General features: G+C 36.0%; 1 protein-coding gene across 1 annotated transcript in view; it reads left to right on the top strand.

Annotated features, from left to right (window-relative positions):
- Positions 1-17,973, top strand: part of LOC103026612 (transmembrane protein 132D) — an 87,595-nt gene that overhangs the window by 36,690 nt on the left and 32,932 nt on the right. The window contains exon 3 of the mRNA XM_022670485.2: positions 14,027-14,164. Coding sequence (XP_022526206.2) covers positions 14,027-14,164 — 138 coding nt within the window. The remainder of the gene's footprint in view (positions 1-14,026; positions 14,165-17,973) is intronic.

Here is a 17,973-nt window from a genome sequence, read left to right as displayed (position 1 = left end):
CTCAGTGCATTCATATGGATATCCTGAAGATCAGTATAGCATTTTAGCCTCCGTGACACAAAATCCTGAAACAAGATACTAGTTTCAGTGCATAACAGTGCAAATTGACCAGTTGACGGTAGCCATTGGTACCATATAATCAATGTTTTTCATTTAGCCACTGTATTTAATGGCAATAGTTCTCAACCTTAATTTGAGTTCAGGTGCAGTGTGGTCAGTCAAGCAGCTACTCTAACTTCACAACCTTATATCAACATTGTAGGACATTAATATGTCACAATTCTATGGCACATCTGTGGTAGAACTAGGCTACTACTGATATAGAACCTATTGAATTCCAGTAAAAACTCATTGACACCTATGAAAATCTCCTAAAATCCAACCACAAGTCATTAAACAGTGTAATTTACCGGTTTACTGTCTGTATACCTGATGCTCCCAGCCCACGGCCCTCCACACAGTAGCCTCCCAATGTTTACATTAGACTGCGTGTTTGGGTCACAGTAATTATACATCATGTTAAGCATCAACACCATGGTCCACATAAGAAGATTAAACAGCTGTCTGAGACCCCCTGCTGTGATAAAACACATCGTTTGATATGTTTTTGGAATATTTGATCTGTTATTTGGAATAGATGGAATTTAATCTCTGTAGATTTTCCAGTTATAAATAATGTTGTTGCAGGTTGTGAGGGATCTGAAAGCACTTCCCAAAGCTGAGCTGCTTTATGAATAAGAGACAGATAAACAGGTGTCAGGGTGTTCTCTCTCTCTCTCTCTCTCTCTCTCTCTCTGTGTTTGTGTGTGTGTGTGTGTGTGTGTGTGTGTGTAGGTCAAATGTATCATGAGTCAGATTTTTTCCACTGAACCTCGTGTTCAGACAATCTGAACATGTTACAGTGGGTCTGAACTAGTGATTGTGAAACAGCCATTGGGATATTTAGTTATATTTAGTTATATTAGTTATATTATATATATTAAAATATATTTGCTCAGGAATCAGGATTTTTTACTGTATTACACCAAAAGTCAATTATTTCTCATGTCATTATTATAATAATAAAAATGTATTACATTGCATGAAGATTAGAGTAAACTAAATAATATTGGGTAGCTTCATAGCTTAATGAGGGTTTTATAAATGAATAAAAGTGCTACAATTTAAATTTGAGGACAACAAATTCATTCATAAACTCCTATGTATGATTCATAACTAAGTATTTGTCTAAAAAAACTTTGTGGGAATGAGGCATATTGTGTATAGTGTTTTTTTAAAAGGTCTGTATTCAGATACGTTTAATATATGAGTTAAAATATGATTTTCTATACATATGCATGTTATGTCAATACAGCTTCATGTATATGTATAAGTGTCATGAGTTTAAAACTTATCTGGTGGATAATTCAAGTATTTATGCATTTTGTTTATTTGTATCAGGCAGCAAAAAAGTGAGACTGTTGCCCGTTTGTACATTGCTATAACGATGATGAAACAATATATCGTGCAGCCTTGGCCCCTAAATGGCTCCATAGAGCAGGGGTCTGCAATTGAGTTTGGCTGCGGGCCAGATATTTTCCAAGCCATTACGTGGCGGGCCGCAAAAAAAATTCTGTTTTGGAAAATAAGAGTGTAATTGGATGGAGTGCTACAGACTAGTAGCTCTCCAGCCCAGAGGGTTGTTGAACCCAATTGCAGAACAGTTGTTTTCAAAACAGATAAACCCAAGAAAATAGGAAAAATCCTCACGCGGTATCAAACCGGTGTCGTCAGGGCTGCGGTCCAATACACTACCGCTGCCCCAGCTAGTAAATTGGTACTTGGCTGGGAAAAAAGGAGATACAGAACTCAAGAACGGGCAAAAACTAGTCACGCCGAGCGCAACAGAGAGACAGGAGAGCATTTTATTTAAAAGAAATTAATTATCATTCATTATAGTTCAAACAACCTCACGGGTCAGATGTTTTATGCTTTGCTATTGCCAACCTCTGCCGTAGAGGCTTTTACAGAAGCATGAAATAGTTGCTTTAAAAAAACCTTGTATTTCCAAAATGGAAAAATGCCTTCCTCACTTTCATTTGAATGAAAAAAATCATGTCAGTTTGTTTGCATGAAACATTTGACACAGTAATTCAAATAACTTATAAATAATTTACATCAAGCAGTTATGACAAATGTCTCATTATATAAGCTATTACTAAAAATGAAGAATATTTACATTAAGTTTGTTTTCAGATTTAGTTCAGATAAGATTAGATCAGTATCAGCTGATATTCAGTAATTAAAGACCTGAATCAGATTATGGTGCAAATCTTCAAAAAGTAGACCTGTATATTTAGATTCTGATTTTGTCTATTGAAGCTGGTGGTCAGGTGACTGTCAAGTGAGAAATAGTTAACTTCATATTGAGACTCCTGTCTTAAGTACATGCTTGTGTTGTTATGATTGTGGCAAATCTGAGCAGAATTTGAGATGTTATAGAGCTCTTTATTTTAGGAGACACATATGAGCAGCAGAAGACTTATGCTAAAATCTATTTCGTTTTTCCACCTGATCATAATGCTGTCTAGGAGAAACTACAGAGACGTTAAGGAGATCTACTTTTCGATTTTTCTGTCCTTTTACATGATGCCATTTAAAACTATTGTATTTATATTATATAATTTAAACTTCTGTTGTTTTTTCTTTGCTAAGGCATCCACTGTAGCAATGTATAAATCAGAATTCGTGAATGAATGTATATGTGTAAGTGTGTTTGTCTATTCATGTGTATGTATGTATATAAATGTCTGTGTCATTGGAAAACTCTAACCCTGTTTCCAAAAAAAGAGAGATGGGCTGCAGTTGGAGTTGTAGAACAGCACCTCTGTGTCCAATACTCTGCCCTGTGGCATTTTATAGCCCTAATGGTCCTCTTGCTGCACACACATGCGACACACACTAATGAAAGAGAATACCACGGGTTTGATGTTTCATCACCTCCAGCTTCAGAGACCTAAGAGACTCCTGCTCCTTCTAACCGGACTTCTTAACCTTTAGAGTCACAGTTATCACTAACGCTAACAAAAGCTCGCTGTAATTCTGTGTGAATTATTTATGATGGAGTTTCACAGAATCAGGTGGAGAAACTGTGGAAAGTGCAGATTCTACACTGTCAATCCATCTCACATCAGCACGAGAAAGTAGAAGAGAAGATACTGTATTTTGTAAAAGGTTTATGCTGAAATGCTGAATATAAAGTGAATATAAATATAATACATCATCTTTACATAAATATAGCCATATACAGTGGTGCGTGAAAGTTTGTGAAGCCTTTACAATCTTCTATATTTCTGCATAAATATGAGATAAAACATCAGCTTTTCATGCAATTGCTAAAAGTAGATAAAGAGAACCTTAGTTAAAGAAATAAGATAAAAATATTTTACTCTGTCATTTATTTATTGAGGAAAATAATCCAATATTACATATTTGTAAGTGGCAAAAGTCTATGGAACTCTAGGATAAGCAGTTACTTTGAAGGTGAAATTAGGTGTTTTCAATCAATGGGATGACAATCAGGTGTTAGTGGGCGGAGCCTGTTTCATTTAAATAATATAATCTATCAAAGTCTGCTCTTCACATTAAATGTTTGTAGAAGTGTATCTTGGCACAAACAAATGATATTTCTAAGGACCTCAATAAAAGTGAGTTCTAAAGGAAAATCTTAGGGCATCTGTTCATGAAGGTGGGTCATGCAGCAAGACAACGGCCCTAAGAACAAAAGTTTTTCTACTAAAGAATGATTCAAGAAGAATAAAGTTAATATTTTGGAATGGCCAAATCAAAATCCTGACCTTAATCCAATGAAAATATTGTAGAAGGATCTTAAACGAGCTGTTCATGTGAGGAAATCCACCAACATTACAAAGTTAAAGCTGAAACTAATGATCATTTTAGTAGTCGACTAATCTAAAGATTATTTTTCTGATTAGTCGATTAGTCAACTATTATTTCTGCCATGTCCTTCATCTCTAAAAACAATAGAAACAGCTGATCATAAGATTTAAAATGCATTAAAATCTCTAAATATTGTTTCAATGTGGAAACTACTAACATTTAGTGAGTAAATATGTAATCTGTTGTGTTTGGGCACTTTTGGAGACACAGACTAAGTTGTGTGTAACCTGTGTGAGTGAGCCATTTACTCATATCCCACTGTAGTTCTGTCTCCAGCACTTTATGTAATGTGGTTCAGTTACAAATTAACAATTAGTAGACAATGAAATTTGTAATCGACGATTTTGTAGACTAATCGTTTCAGCCCTACAGAGGAATGGGCTAAGATTTCACATATCTCAATAAATTAATAGCAAAGTATCATATTTTTACCTTAATTGTTTAACTGGGTTCTCTTTAATTACTTTTGGAACTTGTGTGAAAATCTGCTAAAGTTTCAGATGTTTCATTCTAAACGCAAACTTTCAAGCACCAATACATAATAAAAAATGTGAGTAATAACTTGATTTCTAAAGGATAAGCACATAGGCCACTATTTGAGTGTCATTGTCCTGATTTTCTCGCTGCCCGTGTTTCTCAGTGGTGCTGTATTGGTTCTCAGTAAGCTATTAGAGCAGCTTTAATGGCCCTCCTGGCTAGCGGTCATATTGAACCACTGTGCTGTCCGTTACCCCAGGTTACATTATGTTAGCGTTCTCATAACCAGGAGCGCTGCATGTATTGATATTGTGCTCTGATTATGCTGTCATGTTTTCCTTGATGGCCTAAATAATGTAGTCTGCCCTTTCTGCTTTTGTATACCTCTGCATTTTGCATGATCACACTGTCATTTTTGACAGGAACATGAATTATTATAGCTCCAATGCCTGACTTCTGCTAATTAATCCATAAGAGACCTTGGGAAATGTTGTCATGTACTAGAATATGATATTAGTTCATAAGCAACCTCATTAAATGCTCCTAAATACAAGAACAGGAGATATTGGTTCATTGACAATCTTAATATACAGTCCTATGCATTAAAATATGAGGTATTAGTGCGTAAACAACCTTAATAAGAGTCCTATATAAAAAATAATTTAGGATGATATATTGTCCCAGAAATTATTGCGCTTAACGATAATATTGTCATTGTAAAGCACCACTATAGAAAATGTTTTAGTTTTTCCTGCTTCTGGGCTCCCAAAGAAGCTTTAAGTCAATGTGCCACACTTAATAATAATAATATACTAGCATAATACTATTACATCATTTTACAGTGAAACTAACTTTTTATTATTAAGATCAGACAATATTTTAATATCCTAAATAAATAAAACAATAAAGTACAACCAACCTGGGACTATGGGAGTTCTGAGAAAACTGCATTAAAAAATTTAGCACAAAAAGTGCAAAAGGAGGAAATTAAGTAACAAGTAATATTTACATTAAATCAGCCTTTTTTAAAATCTAGACATAACACAAAAGCACTTGCAGATTCTTTTTTCTGATCTTATATGTATATGCTATAAAACATAAATTAGTATGTATTTCAACTGTCAGACAAATTCTGAGCATGAAACACCAACATGTTTACCTGTGGCTCTTGAGGCAGGATCTCTCTGGGGTAACAATATTCATATTCAATATTCGGCTCGGAAAATAGTGCTGGATGGTTGTGCTTTAAATGGGATCTTAGGTTAGTAGCTCTTTCACGTTGATGGGTTCTCCTCGCTCATTTGGATTAAAGCCAACATACTTCCACACCGGAACCGTGGAATGTGGCTTTAAAACAAAGTCCATCTGGACTGGACTACTCTTAATTTTCTGGCTGGAGTGGTTTAGTTTTGAGAAAGACCTATTAGCCTCGAATAGGTTCGCCAGCCAGAAAAAAATGTAACCGCAAAAATTATTGTGGTTAAAAAGTCATAAAAGTCATAACATAATTATAACGACAGGCCTATCCTGTACTACATTTATTTAGCCTTAAAAATAAATAAATAAAAATTGGAATTCTCATAACAAAAAAAATTGATGGAGAAAGAAAATGTTATGTAAACAGTTTGCAATAGCGGCTCAGAAAATGATGCTTGCTCTTACGACCTACAACACAGAGACCTTGTAGTTAATCATAATATGGAATCTACAAGTTTGCCTAAGCTTGCCCGGGGGAACACTACACAGTGAGTGTCAAAACCCTGGGGGACACACCCAGTATGCAAATAGATTGTGTCAAAAGCCAATAAAACAGATGCAGTAATGACACCAGATTAAATTTAGTTGAACTAACTCAAAGTACTTGAGTAATGTTTGGAAATATCCTATTTTAACAATTAGTGGGTTTTCATTGTAAAATAGGATTAATTGTAGACTGTAGATTATGGGATATTGGGCCATACACAACCTCATTAAACACTAGAACAACAGGTATTCATCCTTAAATATATCCTCAACAAACTATCATATGCATTAAAATATTATATATACATAATATTTAATATGATACAAGTGGTCCAATTAAGTAGAATAGGAAATATTAGTCAATTAAGAACCTGACACAAAGAAGGTGATTTTCCAGTTAATCAGCGGAAGAACAAGCTCAGATCCACACTGAAAATGTCAGATTGCCATGGAAGGTTCATTAATTTTCAGTACTTCAAACTTTAGGGAAAAACTTTTAACTTTTTATACTGAACAGGTGTTATTTAGATTTTTTTTTAGAAATGTAAGGCTTAATATATGATAGCCTACTCGGTGCACAATCTGATTGATTAAAAAGTAATCAAAAATTGTGTTATATCTAATCAGAGCTACAACAACTTGCTAAACAAAAAAAATGTTGATCTTATTCTGAGATGCTTGAACTACATTTTTATGGTAAAAGAATCTCATCTCATCTCATTGTCAACCGCTTTATTCGTGAAGGGTCGCGGGGGGGGGGGCTGGAGCCTATCCCAGCAGGCATCGGGCGGAAGGCAGGATACACCCTGGACAGGCCGCCAATCCATCGCAGGGCAGACAGACACAGACAGACACACAGACACATTCACTCACACACTCACACCTAAGGGGCAATTTCAATCAAGTTCCAATTAGCCTTTAGTCTTTGGACTGTGGGAGGAAACCGGAGAACTCCACACAGAAAGACCCGGGTCGCCCCAGCCGGGAATCGAACCCAGGCCGTCTTGCTGTGAGGCGGAAGTGCTACCCACTGCGCCACCGTGCTGCCCGGTAAAAGAATCTGTGAATGTTAAAACATGGACGATTTGTACCAATGTATATGATTTCACACTTTATAGTAGGGTACCTTGTTTGGTCATAAGAGGTGGTCTCGGATCAATTGAACCAAGATCTGGTTCTGTTACAGTGCAAAAGCATAGTTCAGATTTTCTGACCAATTAACAGATGTTGACCAAGCAACAGAAGTAGAAAAAGACCCAGTGTTGTGGCAAAATCTGTGTGTATTAGTATGGGTACAAAAGATTACACTGACAACTTCCGTATCTATTGTAACTGTAGATTAATCCTTATTCATAAACAAAAACAAAATGAATCTGAGGCTAATCTGTTACACTAAATCTGCTGCGTGATGCATATACATGCAAAGAGAAGTCAAATTCTGACAGGGAGGCAGAATATGGCACAACACCTAGGAAGGCAGTTTATAAAACTGACAACATTCAACAAACTGATCACTGTCCAATATGGGGAGACATGGCTTGTGTAAGTGATAATAACAGGACATAGCAAAATTCTAAACTTCAGTGAGAAACCGAAACTATCTGGATTAAATTTGTACAATGTAACAAGCACATGAACCTTAGTTCAGACTCTGGTCTGGACTTGTGGGTATGAAAACGCTACTGCTAAAATTGTCTAAAGATAATTAGAAAGGTAGTAAAACACTGCAGATTGTGTGTTGTGATTGTTAATACCTGATCATTATAGTGATCTACTGCAGCCTAATCACAGCTATTCTGATATTTATTGTAACTCTTTAGAAAAGGTTAAGAGGTCTGAGATAGTAAAAGTGGTGAATTAAAGTGTGGGCCCACGTACAGACCCTTCAGGGGCTTTCAGGAACCAGTACAGTTTAGCCGAGCCCCATTGACTGACCATGATGGCATCATTCACCCACAAAGGTCAAGACTGCCTCTAATTACAGCTGTCTAATTCACTTCCAGCCTTTCTTTACAGGGTAATAAAGCAGGTTGTGCCTTCGCTGAGAGTGTGTGTGTGAGAGTGTGGTCACAGTGTTGACATGACTGGCCAGGCTCGGCTGAGTGAAAGTGATGTGGGACTGAGGCTGTAATTGATTTGCTGTCCTGTACAGCAGCAGTGGACACTAACATGCCTTTCTTTAGCGCTGGTCTACCTGCCCACACTGTCAGCTTCAGATTCACACTGCATGAGCAGGACTTCCCCTCTGCCCTTGGCCTCATCTCCCCTTTACAAAACACACACACACACAGTTCCTGACTCAACAATAACACAATAAATAGATTACCTACAAAACATTTCAATGTGTAACAACTGAATTATGTTTGATTACAAATCTAAAGGAAATTAATCAACACATCATAAGAAATCACACTTTACAATGATTTGATTCAATGATAATGTTTTTTTTAGTTCAATGCAACATTAAAGGTTTGATTTTAGCACAGTTGAATTTCAAAATTTGATTCAGTGGTTATTATTCAATGCATAATGAGATTTCCAAATGTGATTTAGTTGTGATTCTTTTCAAAGGATGTGGTGCATAATGAATTGACCAAGTTTGATTCAGTTGTGATTCTTTATAAGCGATTCAGTGCATAATGAGTTGTCCAAATTTGATTCAGTTTTGATTCTTTGAAAAGGATTCAGTGCATAATGAGGTGTCCAAAGTTAGTTCAGTTGTAATCCTTTGTAAACGAGTTCATAATCAGATTTCCATATGTGATTCAGTTGTGATTCTTTGTAAACGATTCAGTTCCGAATCAAATTTCATGTGTAATTCAGCTGTGATGCTTTGTAAATTATTCAATACATAATGAGTTGTCCAAATTTGATTCAGTTGTGGTTCTTTGGAAAGGATTCAGTTCATAATGAGTTGCCCAAGCTTGATTCAGTTGTTATCCTTTGTAAACGTTTCAATTCGTAATCAAATGTAATATTTGATTCACTTGCACATGCTTTGTAAATTATTCAGTGCATAATGAGTAGTTCAAAATTAATTTAGTTGCAATTGTTTGTAAATTATTCTGTGCATAATGAGTTGCCCAAATTTGATTCAGTTGTGGTTTCTTGTAAACTATTCAATAAATAATGAGTGTTCAAATTATAATTAGATTTTCAAATTTGATTCAGTTGTGATTCTTTGTAAATGATTTGATGCATAATGAGTTGTCCAAAATTGATTCAGTTGTGATCCTTTGTAAACTATTCAGTTTAAAATCAGATTTCTAAATGTGATTCAGTTGTAATTCTTTGTAAATAATTCAGTGCATAATGAGTTGTCCAAATTTGAGTCAGTTGTGATTGCGATTCACTGGAATAGCTGCAAATATTAAGTTATTTTTTGTTACGTAATGATATTTTTGTTTTTTGTTTGTAATGATATGACTGCATAATAAACCTACAAAATGGTCACCTATGTGATTCAATAGTGGTTCTGATTTAGTGGTAATGATTTAGTGTATATTAAGATTCACAGTTTGATTTAATTATTATTTTTTAAGAATATCATTCCTTATATGTATATACAATATAATAAACAATTTGATTATTTTGCCTTTTTTTTGCTTTTACCCATAGTGACCATACTTGTGCTAGGCACAGATAAAATCTGGTCTCTGCCTTTAACCCATCTTTACAGTGAACACACACACCCGCACACTCAGTGACATACCATTGCTGTATTGCTCAGAAAGCAGTGAAGGTTGAGGTCCTTGCTCAAGGGCCCAGCAGTGGCAACTTATTGAGCCCAGGTATCAAAACCACAACCGTGTTATCGATTCACCACTGAGAGTCACCACTGCCCATTGCATCATTCATTAAAAACGGAACTTCAAAAAAAAAAAAATCAATATATCTCAGAATATCATAAACAGATATTTTACATACAAGCACTTTACAGTCACTGATATGACTAAGCAGTCTGGTGTAACAGAAGGTGCTGGTGTAGTGCAGGTTAGTGAGGGGGTGAAGGGCGTTGCTTTTTATAGCAGGCAGTGCCAGGCTGAGTGGTACAGTACACAGTGCCAGGCTGAGTGGTATAATACAGTCTGTGGGATTCAGCTGGCATTTAATGTCACATAAATAAAGAGTCTGACCTTGGTCAAGCACATGGTCAAATACACGCTGTGCACCAAAATGGTATTTGTGTGTCGGTGTTTTAGCGTGGACTCCTGCTGTTCAGGGATGTGTTTAAGTGTGTGTGTGTTAGATAATACTCATAATGCTGATCCTCTAAACATTAGAGGTCAGACCCACCATTAGAGTAAATGAATCATGTGTGCGTGTCTGTGTTTGTGTTTATGTGTGTGGGTGCAATAATGATCATGTTAATGCCAGGGCAAATATGTACATTTGTGGCAAATTGTTTTTTAACCTAGAAATTGGAAGTTCCTATTTTCTGATTTGATTCAGTTATCATTCATTAGGGAATGATTTATTGTGTTTTAACATTTCCAATTTAACAACAGTTTGATTCAATTATCTTTTTTAAGGAAATGATTCAGTGCATCATGACAGCAATTAGGTTCACTTATGATTCTGTATGTATTAAGATTTTTAATTCCACAACAGTTTGACAGTTTTCACAAAAGCTATAATTTAATGTTGGTTGCTAAGGTGTTGCTAAGTCACTGCTTAGCAACACGTCCACAACAGAATATAAAAAAAACGTTTACCTTAAAATAACAGTTTTAAAATCACATCGATGCTCCACTGACTGTAATTGGATATATAGGCTTTCTGTAATGGCTCTGCGCTCACTATGCCACAAACTGCACTATTTAACTTTGGTGAAGCGGGCAGGAAAATACTCACCAGATCTGAAGAGGTATTTATGTAAAAGAGATATTTTTGTAAAAATTTTACCACTTTATCACCACATTTTTTTTAAATCAGTGATCTAACATATACAGCTCTGGAAAGAAACGAGACCACTTAAAATTGATGAGTTTCTTTGATTTTACCACATTGAAAACCTCTGGAATATAATCAAGAGGAAGATGGATGATCACAAGCCATCAAACCAAGTTGAACTGCTTGATTTTTGCATCAGAAATGAAATAAAGTTATCCAAAAGCAGTGTGTAATACTAGTGGAGGAGAACCTGCCAAGATGCATGAAAACTGTGTAAAATATGGATTTCTGAACACTTAAACCTTTATGAATATGAACTTGTTTTCTTTGCATTATTTAAGGTCTGAAAGCTCTGTCAACGTTTTTATTTGGAATTTGGATGAAATGTTGTTCTTATTTTAGAAAGAATAAAACAACAATGATCATTCTACTTAAACATATACATATAAATAGCAAAATCAGAGAACTGATTCAGAAACTCAAGTGGTTTTTCCAGAGCTGTATATTATATTAATCTATAATCCATTTATCGGAATATTGAAGGAAAATCAATGATACTGGACAAACATAATCTGCCATATCTGCTAGATATATCAGAAAATGAGAACAGTGCAATTTGTTCAATTGTATCAAGCAATTTGTGGCATGAAATTTTTGTTTTTGTTTTCCTTATGTGACACTGCTAACCCTGCAATGTCACTGTTGTGTATTTTCATATTCTAGTAATAATGCTGAAATCATGTAATATGAAGAAAAATTATACATTATCTGTTGGAACAAGTGATCACTCAAGCATTTATGAATCAGCCTTTTTTCTAGAATGATTCATTTGTGTATTATAACCCTGATCACTCATGTGCTATTGTTTTGTAGGACGGTACTGAATTTCAAATCTTCTAACTGTAAATCATACAGAAGAAGAAAAGCATAGTACTGTATTTTCCGCACTATGAGGCACATTTAAAATCTTTTAACTTTCCAAAAATCGCCAGTGCGCCTTTTAATCTATTGCATCTTATGTATGAATTTTACCAGTCAGTGAGGTACAGCGTTATACAGAGTTTTAGTTTAGTTCTCCATCACCGGGGCTGGATCACTACTAGCATTAGCCGCTAACCACTATTTCCCCGTTCAGAGGGGAGTATTATCAGCCTGTAGCCTGCTCCTAACCCCGGCTAGCACTGCTGGAGCGGTTAGCCGCTAATGCTAACTCTCCAGTCTTAGTGCTAGAGAAATTCAGTAGTCTAAGCTTTCTGTAAATAAACAGAAATGCTTTACTCACTCAAACAAAGAGTTTTTAGGAGAGAAATCTGTGTAGATTAACATCCAGCTCTCGTTTGACTTACAAACTATTACATTTTTATTACAGTTTTGTTTACTTAGCTTAGCTTTACTTAACTTAGTTAGCTAACCCCCACCACCACCCAGAGGCAAGACCTGCTCAATTAGAAGTTCCTTAAAGTGTTTTTTAAAATGCGCCTTATAATCCAGTGCAGTTTATGTATGAAAATAGACCAGAAAATAGATGTTAATTGATAGCGCGCCTTATAATACAGTAAAAATACAGTACCCTAACACCTCACACCACAATGTTAAAACAGGGCGATAAATCCTATTTATCCTTATTTATAAATGTGTGAATGCCTTTCCGCTGTGCTATTTGCTCTTTTCCTCACTGACAGTTTGTCTTATGCTCTATAATCTGATTCTGGGTTCTTGATGTAATTGTTCGTGTTTATTGACCTCATATTATGCTGCTAAGCATATTAACAGCACAGCAGTGTTGACAGCATACAAGAGATTGCTTTGTTGTGAATGACCTCTTCTCAGCTCATTGTGCTTCTCAGTTTAATCCTGGCACCCCACAAGCACTTGACACCAGATGTGATCCTATAGATAGACTCCAGCAGATGTGGACGTGATGGTTGTGACGGTTAGTCTATTATGGACTAAACAGAAATGTGTATATTCAGGCATTAGAGCGAGGGTGATTAGAAAGCTGCTGTGTATCAGTGGATTTAGTGTCAAATTACAGTTGTAAACATCTATAATGCTGCAGGGACTCAGGCCTAATCCTTTGTTAATTCATTTAAATACATAATATTTTATGTATTTTGTTTTGATGTCCAAATGCGGTATTGGGGGTGGTTGTGCAAGCTGTTTCATGTGGAGCAGTTTATTGTGCAGCAGTTTTTGCAGTAATCATTGTTTTGTAAATTCAGAAATGTTGTATCTCCAAATAGGGCTGTGCAATTAATCTTATTTTTTTTGCTAATTCAATAGGAGTTTTTTTTTTTTACAGTAAACATATCATAGTTGATGTGATAGCACCTTAAATAACAGTAAGCTCAAATTGCATTACCTGCTTCAGCAACAAAGAAAGCTCTTCATGCTGCAGACTGTAATCATGTGATATAATGAGACTGGAGGTAGAGTGAGGTAGAGGTCCACAGTGAATACATACACCAAACTGCTTCTTATCCGTTTTTTTTTTTCTGTAGCAGCAGCACTTAATACGACCACATGATAAAAAAATGGAAAAATGATATGTATACTTTATGTATTTTAAGTTTATTTTCACCAGATTTCTCCAGATGTCATTGATCCAACAGGTTTTAATAATAATCATAAAGATATTGTCATGCAAAATATGAACAGTGTGATTTTTTTTCTGTGTATTATCAAGCAACAAAAACAGTTTAAAATGTAATTTGACATTTAATAGAACATTGCATGTCCTGCAGTGTGGCTATTGCACATGTGTACATTGTGATGTTGATGCTAAAACAATATATTGCGCATGCTTAATTCTAAGAGACAAAACTTAATGTAAAATGTTAAATTTGTTTAATAAATATTTTACAATTTGTACTACAAAAATTTTAGTTTTTTTGCATGACAGCAGCAGTAAGACACGTTTTCTCTATTAATATATGAGTATAATTTTTTTCTGAACTTATGTTCTTTTTCCTAGGGCCATGGTGAAGAAGGGTGTGTCCTTCCGCACAGCCACACCCAGCAACACTCTGCTATGGGACATCACGCTGGATACTGGTTCTGACGGCAGTGTGGGGGTTATCTGTCAAAAGCGCTCCAGTGGGAGTGGGAAAAGGTATGTGGGTTTATATGTTCATACTGGGTCTGTTGTAGTATTCATGGTATTGACTTATCGTACAGTTAACAGTTAACATGACCTTCACCATTCCAGCTGACCTCGATTTTGACCATTGTGTTTTCCATAGCAAGGAGAGACCATTAACATACATGAGCTTGGTATACAACTTTGTTAAAAAAACAGTCAATCATTTAGTTTAAGTTTTATTTATGTAGGAATAAAAAAAAAAAAAAAAAAAAATATATATATATATATATATATATATATATAAGCAGTCATACCAAGACTAAGACTAAGACTCATCACTTTATTTACAGGCATGGCTGACCTAAGTAAAGAGCCATGGTGGTGCTGTAAGTGTTTTTTGCATTGTGCTTGTATTAACTGCGGTGTATGGCATGATTTTCTTACAGTACTTGCATATAGTTTATATGTTGTCGGTCACTCTATTACCGTTTATTGTTTCTATTGGGAAGACAAAGTGCAGCCAGATGTATGACTTAAAAGTAGTGGGAGCACCTTCTATGTGAATGTCCAAATTTTCCTCTTCTGCTGAGAGCTGCTCTGACTGCTCAGCCACCTTACTTGCCGCCATTGCTAATGCGTTGCCAGATCCCTCTTAAAAAGTCAATACTAACTGTTTTTTTTTTCTTCTGCGTGACTAAGAGGTTCAAGCTTGACAAGAAATATCATCTAGTGTCACGAGATCTTATCACACCCGAATTTATCACATAGTTATTGTGAAAGACCTTGTTCATGCTCTGATCAATGAGGTCAGAATTTGCTGAACATGAGTCATGTATGTAATGTTCTAATAATTATTATATCACAGGTTTCCAGAATGTTCCTGGAACATTATTTCTCTAAAATTACAGGCTATCGTTCCTGAAACCTTTTCGAAACATTGCTAATCGTTCTCTGTTAGCTGTGAGCACGGTATGCGTGAAAACTTAGTGCCTAATCTAAGAGTCTAACCTCAGGCCAATCCTGTGTGAGTGAGAGAGATCTTCCGATTAGTTAATAATTGTTGATCGGTTTAATCAAACACTTTTCTAGGAACGCTTCGTTTGGATTACAGTTCTCCTCGGCTCCCCTTTTCACCCCATCGTCTGCGTAAGCTTTCGAGGAGTAATTTAGGTTGGTGTGGGACGGAGAGGACACCACAGCTAATTTGAAATGTGAAGAGTGATGCATGTATGGTACCTAAACAAGCTGCTTCATTCATGTTTCAGCCTAAGAATAAACATCCTACAGCAGGTTCTTTGAGCAATGCTGTGTAAGAACTATGTTTGGTTCCATTATTAATCAAATACATGTTTGTAATAAACATATGTGAGTATGAGGAAATTTTAGAAGACTTAAGAAAGCTTCATTTGATGCTACATATCTCTGTTACATCATCATGGTGCCTTAATCACCAGTCAAGCACAAGAAGAAATTAATCAAAAAGTAGTTCATTCACCGATATTTTCTTAATTTAGATTTATTTAATTTACAAGAACAATGGGATCCATTATAATAAGAGCATAGTGTCACTGTCTAATCAAAAACAAGTATTTCCAAAATTATGGTTTGTGTTGCAAGCACAAATGTTTCTAACCTTGAAAGGAGAGTAAAAGTTTATTCCGCATAATTAGAGCATTTCTTCTGGTTCATTAATTCAGAAATATTTACAAAATGTGCAAACCACCTACAGGTTCCAAATTAGAGGAATTAATTATTATTCAAAAGTGATTTAGTAAAAGTTTTATCTTGCAGATGCCAAGTATTCCCAAATCCTAGAACTACCTTTTATTTCATTCTATTTTTTGGGACTCTTTCCAGTTCCTGCAAGACTCCCTCCAGGAAAAGTGACCTGATGTAGTACAATAGTGCTTCTCTTCAGTGTTGTTACGGTCATGTACAGTTTATGCATGTGTCAGAGTTTATCGGTGTGTGTGAGTGTGAAGACCTGATAGATCCTCTTAGTGAAAGCCAGCCCGAGTTCCCCTTTCTATCCCTGTTTGATGCGGGTACCTTGACCTCAGCTGAAACGCGAGTGTGCACTGTGCCTCGATTGCATGTTGCATAATTACACTACTCTTTGTATTCCCACGTGGCAGCATCCCCAACAATGTAGCTCATCAGCCAATTATAGCTTTCTGCTATCAAACTCCTGGCTATTTCTGCGCTCCCATGCGGGAGTGTTTATCTCAAAGTCTAAAACCTCTATGGGCCCTGAGTTGGGCTTGAACTGGAGAAGATTAAGATTACACTGAAGGTCACGGTCATTCAACAGCAGCCGGTGCGGGTCTTTCTGTATATCTGTCTGTCTCTCTTTCTGTCTGTCTATCTGTCTTTGAGGAGTTTGGCCTTGTCAACCTCATTTGGCCTTGTTTTCCCCCCAAGGCCTGGGATTATAGCCTTTTGTTCATCTTAATGCTTTTAAAAAAGCATATTTGTGGTGTGTAAATTACTCCCAAATCCATTAAAAAGCAGCCCGCAAGTAACCCCCCTGCAGGGACAGCCTAATGTAAGTGCACTTTTGCACTTTTTGGGAGGATTTTTGTTAGGCTTTTGTCTTAAGTGTGTTTTGGAAGGGGCTATTTGGCCATAAGTCGTTACTAAATCTACCCAAACAATAGTTACCCACAGAGCCTCGACCACATACAGCCACTTAGGACCGGGCCATGGCGCATTTTTGGGGAATCTTCCTCCTATAATGCCGGATTAAAGCGGATAAATCCTGTTTAATGGTGTCCCAGAAGGGGGCTGAAAGGGACCTTCACCCAAATCCGGATAGTCCTTGTTTTCAATCTGCTTTGTTCTTTTTTTTGGGGGGGTTCTTAGGTTATTTGTTTCTCGTGCTTGAATATCAACTTAATCGTATCAGACTGACATTTTTAAGAGGGACAGATGAACTGGATCTACTGAAAAACAGACTCTATATTGTTCGATAGCTGATAGCATTACATAAACTGTGATAAAGTGCTTAATTGAAGTAAAAAAGCATTTAGCATAGTGCTGGGCGGTATACTGGTTAATTCAGTATATCGCGGGGTGAACTTGAACCGTAAGCGTTTCTCTCATACCGCCATACCACTAAAGAATAGTGTTTGAATACTTAAACATTGAGTAGTTTAGGTCCATTTATAGTGTTTATGGAACTATTAAAACTACTTTTAATATTTTGTAAAGGAAGTTGTGTTAAAGTTGTTGGCGTATCTCTTTTTAAGGTCTATTTTTTATATTTTTCAGCTGTTTTCCTGATAATAAAGTCTGATTTCTTCATGTATTGTTTAATTTTGTGGGACAAAGTAAACCCTATACTAATCAAAGCCATCATTTAAAGCCTTAGTGTTTAATATTATATGTACTCCTAACAGTACAGTAACTCACAAACCTATATTAAAGCCCAGTCATGCAAAAAAAAAAATATATATATATATATATATATATAAATATATATAGAAATACCGGGATATACCATGAAGCCGTCAGAATCTTGTAAAATACCGTGATATGCATTTTTAACGCCCAGCACTAATTCAGCATCTCTTTATTTATCACGCATGGTCTTAGTTTACTTTACAAACTGTTTTCGAGCTAAAAGATACAAGAGTATTGTTTACAACTGATTTAGATTTATCTAGGAGACATGAAATGTATCACACATTCTAAATCTTTCTCCATTTTCTGGATGCAGTTTGGGAGCAGGAGAAGACTCCTTGCGGTTCCTGCATGACTCCAAACATGAGTACAAAGCTGCTCAGTAAAAATCAAGTGGATTAGCGAGTTTGCTGTGGAGGAAGCTCTGACCTCAGCCT

This window comes from Astyanax mexicanus, chromosome 12 (assembly GCF_023375975.1).
Source record: "Astyanax mexicanus isolate ESR-SI-001 chromosome 12, AstMex3_surface, whole genome shotgun sequence".
In the NCBI taxonomy this organism is placed as follows: domain Eukaryota; kingdom Metazoa; phylum Chordata; class Actinopteri; order Characiformes; family Acestrorhamphidae; genus Astyanax; species Astyanax mexicanus.
This window is presented reverse-complemented; position numbering and strand designations above follow the sequence as displayed.